The sequence below is a fragment of the Puntigrus tetrazona genome, unplaced genomic scaffold, assembly GCF_018831695.1.
Source record: "Puntigrus tetrazona isolate hp1 unplaced genomic scaffold, ASM1883169v1 S000000095, whole genome shotgun sequence".
Lineage (NCBI taxonomy): Eukaryota > Metazoa > Chordata > Actinopteri > Cypriniformes > Cyprinidae > Puntigrus > Puntigrus tetrazona.
In genome coordinates this window covers 259,001-265,000 of record NW_025047772.1, presented here as the reverse complement: position 1 = coordinate 265,000, position 6,000 = coordinate 259,001, and the positions used below count along the sequence as shown (strand labels likewise).

At 46.3% G+C, this 6,000-nt stretch overlaps 1 protein-coding gene across 1 annotated transcript; it reads left to right on the top strand.

The window, feature by feature from the left end:
- Positions 1 to 349: 349 nt before the first annotated feature.
- Positions 350 to 845, top strand: LOC122332500 (stonustoxin subunit beta-like; the record flags this gene model as incomplete). The annotated part of the gene is made up of 1 exon (XM_043229820.1): positions 350 to 845. A coding segment is annotated over one exon (390 nt), but the record flags the coding sequence as incomplete, so codon positions are not given.
- Positions 846 to 6,000: the final 5,155 nt, after the last annotated feature.

The following is a 6,000-nucleotide window of genomic DNA, read 5'->3' as shown; positions in this document are numbered from 1 at the left end:
ACACACAGACACAGACACACACACACACACACTCTCACACACACACTCTCACACACACACACACACACACATACACACACACACACACACACACAGACACACACTCTCACACACACACACACACACACACACACACACTGTAGTGATTGTTGTGTTATTAATGTCTCTGTTCTTCTGTTCAGATGAGTGTTTTTTCACACTGGATCCAAACACAGCACACACTAAACTCAGTCTGTCTGAGGAGAACAGAAAGGTGACGTGTGTGTCTCAGTCTCAGTCGTATCCTCATCATCCAGACAGATTTGATCTGTATCCTCAGGTGTTGTGTAGAGAGAGTGTGTGTGGACGCTGTTACTGGGAGACTGAGTGGAGTGGAGGTGTGGAGATATCAGTGTCATATAAGAACATCAGCAGGAAGGGATGGGATGAAGAGTGTGTGTTTGGATCTAATGATCAGTCCTGGAGTTTGATCTGCTCTCCTCACAGATACTCCTTCATACACAATAAGATAAAGACTGATCTCTCTGTGAAGCCCATCATCATCAGAAGAAGAAGAACAGGAGAGTATGAAGATATCTACAGAGTAGGAGTGTATGTGGATGAGAGCGCAGGAACTCTGTCCTTCTTCAGCGTCTCTGACTCAATGAGACTCATCCACACAGTCCAGACCACATTCACTCAGACACTCTGTCCTGGGTTTAGAGTTTATGATTATAAATCCTCAGTGAAACTGTGTTGATGAATCAGAAGAGACTGATGAGATTCTACCCAGAATGCTTTGAGCTGCATGATGAATCAGTAACAGTGAGATGTTATGAGTCTCTTCAAGACATTAATACTGCAGCTCAACTTCTATAGAAACAGAAAGATAAGAATTAATAATTCATCTAAAAAATAGATATAAAAGAAGAAATGTGTCAGAAATAGAAAGATCTGTGTGTGTGTGTGAGTGTGTGTGAGTGTGTGTGTGTGTGTGTGTGTGTGTGTGTGTGTGTCTGTGTGTGTGTGTGTGTGTAGTTAAAATAAAATGTCTAATTTTTAGTAAAAAATATGACATGTGTAGTTTATTCATTTAAATTGTACTTTAAATCATTTTTTCATATAAAATAAAATATACTTTTGGCTTTGATTTGACGTATTGATATTATTATTATTATTTGTTATTATTATGAAACACAGAATTTTATTCTAATTTTAGACGTGCAGGAAATAGTATTTATGCTTTTGTTTATGTTCTTTTTATATTTTTTGTCAAATAAAGACACTGAAAAGTTAAAAAGATTTTAAATCATATTTCTATTTACTGCAAAAACAGTTTTTAAACAAAGTTGTTCCTAATAAAGAAACTGTTGTTTATCGTTTCCCCTTTTTTTTCAATGGTTATCTTTTTGTACAACATGTAAATATATTTATGCTCTCACGATCATGTATTTATCATATTTTTATATTAAGAGGGTTATTCCTCCCGGTTATGTGCGTCCTTATTTACCCTAGACGTCACACCACTAGGGGACGTAACACTCAGCAACAACATTTACATTTTAACTGTGTAGCAACCACCAGAACACAATCACAACCACCTAGCAACTACCTAGTCACCACCCAGAACACCCTAGCAACTAACTAACAACAAACTAGCAACAAGTTGCCTATAAACCATAGTAACCGCCCAGAACTCAAAGCTTAAACAAGGTCACTTCTGCTAAATTTGAGGTCATTTATAGAAACGGTACATTAATTACAGCTAAAAGAATTTAGTGTGACGGGGTGGTAAGTCAAACTCAGGGACACACACACATCATAAAATAAATAAAATGTCATCAAATTAAATAAATATGTCTAATATAAACAGGAAAACATAATACAAATACCAAAAAGGGTCTTTAAAAACAAAACAAACAAACCTTATTTGGTGATATTACTCTTTAAGAAAAGTATTTTATTGTATATCATGTTAATAAGAACACTTTAATTAATAGCTTTAACACACTTTGGGACATCTCATCCAGTGTTGTGGACACAAATGGCACCCGTTTCGTAGAATGACTCAGTTATGGTGTATGGAGTGTAGACTGATGAGGGGAAAAGTAATTCAAAGCAGTTTCACATAAGGCAGCAACATAAGAAAATTTGAAGGGGTATGAATACTTTTGCAAGGCACTGTATACACATACCTGTGTCATGTTATAAGTATGTTAAAGAGAAGAAAATCTAATCAAAATTGTAATTTGTAGTAATGTGTTTAAGTTATAATTTATGTGTCATTATATCATTATATTACATAAAGTATGTCCAATTCCTTGTAATTTAATGCTTAAAGAATATACTTTTTCTGGTTGTAACTTTGTTCCTTAAAAGTATTATAGTGTGTGTGTATATATATACAATATACGAAGGCGGGGACCTCGACAACCCAACCCCTGGACTCAGAATCTAGTTCTAGGGACATGGAACGTCACCTCTCTGGGGGGGAAGGAGCCTGAGTTGTTGCGGGAGGTTGAGAGATACCGGCTAGATATAGTCGGGCTCACCTCCACGCACTGCTTGGGCTCTGGAACCCATCTCCTCGAAAGGGGCTGGACTCTCCACTACTCTGGTGTTGCCCGCGGTGAGAGGCGGCTGGCTGGTGTGGGCTTGCTCATAGCTCCCCAGCTTAGCCGCCATGTGTTGGAGTTTAACCCGGTGGACAAGAGGGTCGCCTCCCTGCGACTTCGGGTTGGGGGGAGGACTCTCACTGTCATTTGTGCCTACGGGCCGAATGGCAGTGTAGAGTACCGGCCTTCTTGGAGTCCTTGGGAGGGGTGCTGGAAAGTGCTCCAACCGGGGACTCTGTCGTCCTGCTGGGGGACTTCAACGCTCACGTTGGTAATGCTAGTGACACCTGGAGGGGCGTGATTGGGAGGAACGGCCCCCCCGATCTAAACCTGAGTGGGGCTCTGTTGTTGGAATTCTGTGCTAGTCACGGTCTGTCCAAAACGAACACCATGTTCAAGCATAAGGGTGTCCACCAGTACACGTGGCATCAGGACACCCTAGGGCGGAGGTCGATGATCGACTTTGTGGTTGTATCATCCGACCTCCGGCCTCATGTCTTGGACATTTGGGTGAAGAGAGGGGCGGAGCTGTCAACTGATCACCACCTGGTGGTGAGTTGGATCCGTTGGCGGGGGAGGAGGCCGGACAGACTTGGCAGGCCCAAACGCACCGTGAGGGTCTGTTGGGAACGTTTGGCAGAGACCCCTGTCAGGGAGATCTTCAACTCCCGCCTCTGGCAGAGCTTTGACCGGATCCCGAGGGAGGCTGGAGACATTGAGTCCGAGTGGACCATGTTCTCTACCTCTTTGGTCGACGCAGCCGTCCGAGCTGTGGCGTAAAGTCTCCGGTGCATGTCGTGGCGGCAATCCCCGAACCCGATGGTGGACATCGGAAGTAAGGGATGCCGTCAAGCTGAAGAAGGAGTCCTATCGGGCCTGGTTGGCTCATGGGACTCCAGAGGCAGCTGACAGGTACCGGTGGGCCAAGCGGACCGCTGGCCGGGTGGTTGTGCAGGCAAAAACTCGGGTCTGGGAGGAGTTCGGGGAGGCCATGGAAAATGACTACCGGACGGCCTCAAAGAGGTTCTGGCAAACCGTCAGACGCCTCAGAAAAGGGAAGCAGTGCCCTGCCAACACCATATACAGTGCTGGTGGGAACCTGCTAACCTCGACTGGGGATATTGTCGGGCGGTGGAAGGAATACTTTGAGGACCTCCTCAATCCCGCCAACTCGTCTGCCACTGAGGGAGCAGAGGCCAGGGACCTGGGGGGGGACTCGACCATCACCCTGGCTGAGGTCACTGAGGTTGTTGAGAAACTCCTCGGTGGCAAGGCACCAGGTGTGGACGAGATCCGCCCGGAGTACCTCAGGTCTCTGGATGTTGTAGGGCTGTCTTGGCTGACACGCCTCTGCAGCATCGCGTGGACGCGGGGGACAGTGCCTCTGGACTGGCAGACCGGGGTGGTGGTTCCTCTTTTTAAGAAGGGGGACCGGAGGGTGTGCTCCAACTATAGGGAGATCACACTTCTCAGCCTCCCTGGGAAAGTCTATGCCAGGGTACTGGAGAGGAGAATCCGTCCGATAGTTTCAGATTCAAGAGGAACAATGCGGGTTTCGCCCTGGACGTGGAACACTGGACCAGCTCTATACCCTCTTCAGGATGCTGGAGGGTTCCTGGGAGTTTGCCCAACCAGTCCACATGTGTTTTGTGGATTTGGAGAAGGCATTCGACCGGGTTCCTCGTGGTGTCCTGTGGGGGGTGCTCTGGGAATATGGGGTTAGGGGCTCTTTGCTAAAGGCTGTCCGATCCCTGTATGATCAGAGCAGGAGCTTGGTTCGCATTGCCGGCATTAAGTCAGACTTGTTCCCAGTGCATGTTGGACTCCGACAGGGCTGCCCTTTGTCACCGGTCCTGTTCATTATTTTTATGGACAGGATTTCTAGGCGCAGCCGGGGGCTGGAGGGGGTCTGGTTTGGTGCCCACAGAATAGCTTCTCTGCTTTTTGCTGACGATGTTGTTCTGCTGGCTGCATCTGGCCAAGACCTACAGTGTGCGCTGGGGCGGTTTGCAGCTGAGTGTGAAGCGGCTGGGATGAGAATCAGCACCTCTAAGTCTGAGGCCATGGTTCTCAGTCGGACAAGGGTGGCTTGCCCCCTTCAGGTTGGTGGGGAGTTCCTGCCTCAGGTGGAGGAGTTTAAGTATCTTGGGGTCTTGTTCACGAGTGAGGGAAGGATGGAACGAGAGATCGACAGACGGATCGGTGCAGCTTCTGCAGCAATGCGGTCGCTGTACTGGTCTGTCATGGTGAAGAAGGAGCTGAGCCGCAGTTTAAGCTCTCGATTTACGGTCGATCTTGCCTCCTACTTCACCTATGGTCATGAGCTTTAGGTCATGACCGAAAGGACGAGATCCTGGATACAAGCGGCCGAAATGAGTTTCCTCCGTAGGGTGGCTGGGCGCTCCCTTAGAGATAGGGTGAGGAGTTCAGTCACGGGAGGAGCTCGAGTAGACCCGCTGCTCCTCCACATCGAAAGAGGCCAGCTGAGGTGGCTCGGGCATCTGTTCCGGATGCCTCTCGGATGCCTCCCAAGGGAGGTGTTCGGGCATGTCCCACCGGGAGGAGGCCCCGGGGAAGACCTAGGACACGCTGGAGGGACTATGTCTCTCGGCTGGCCTGGGAGCGCCTCGGTGTTCCCCCGGATGAGCTGGAGGAAGTGTCTGGGGAGAGGGGAGTCTGGGCGTCCCTGCTTAAACTGTTGCCCCGCGACCCGGCCCCGGATAAGCGGAGGAAGAAGAAGAAGAAGAAGATATATATATATATATATATATATATATATATATTATTTATTTGTTTTTTTAAATACTTACAATGTCTTTTTCTCTACATTTTTAGTGGCTATAATAACTTGAAAGTATTACCTTTAAAGTTAAGTACTCATTATTTTATGACTAATGACAATCTTAAAAACAAGACAGATATACTTTTATTAACCTTGTTTAACTTTTAAATAATTAATATATATTTCAGTAATTAAAACAAAACGCGTTTGTTGTAATAAAAAAAGTCGTCTCCATGGGCTCTCTCTTCCATATATGGATATAACGATAACGCTGCATGACTATTGGCTGCTCAAGTCAAGATGTGCAACAGAACACGATATTTCAAAAATGTTCATGTTACAGCCTTAACCCGGGAAATATGTTCATGCATGTGACAGTGCCTGTTCAGTTTCCTGTACAGTTCCAGCAGAGAGAAGACGGGAATGGATCTGCCACACATGTGACAGTCATCTGAAACGAGGATCCATGCCCTCTATTGCAGTGGAAAACAAACTTGATTTGCCTCCCATTCCTGCGGAACTTCTTGAATTGAATGTCCTTGAACGACACCTTATCGCCAAAATTTTACCATTTGCAAAAATAGTTGCATTGCCCAAAGGACAGCAACGATCAGTGCGTGGTGC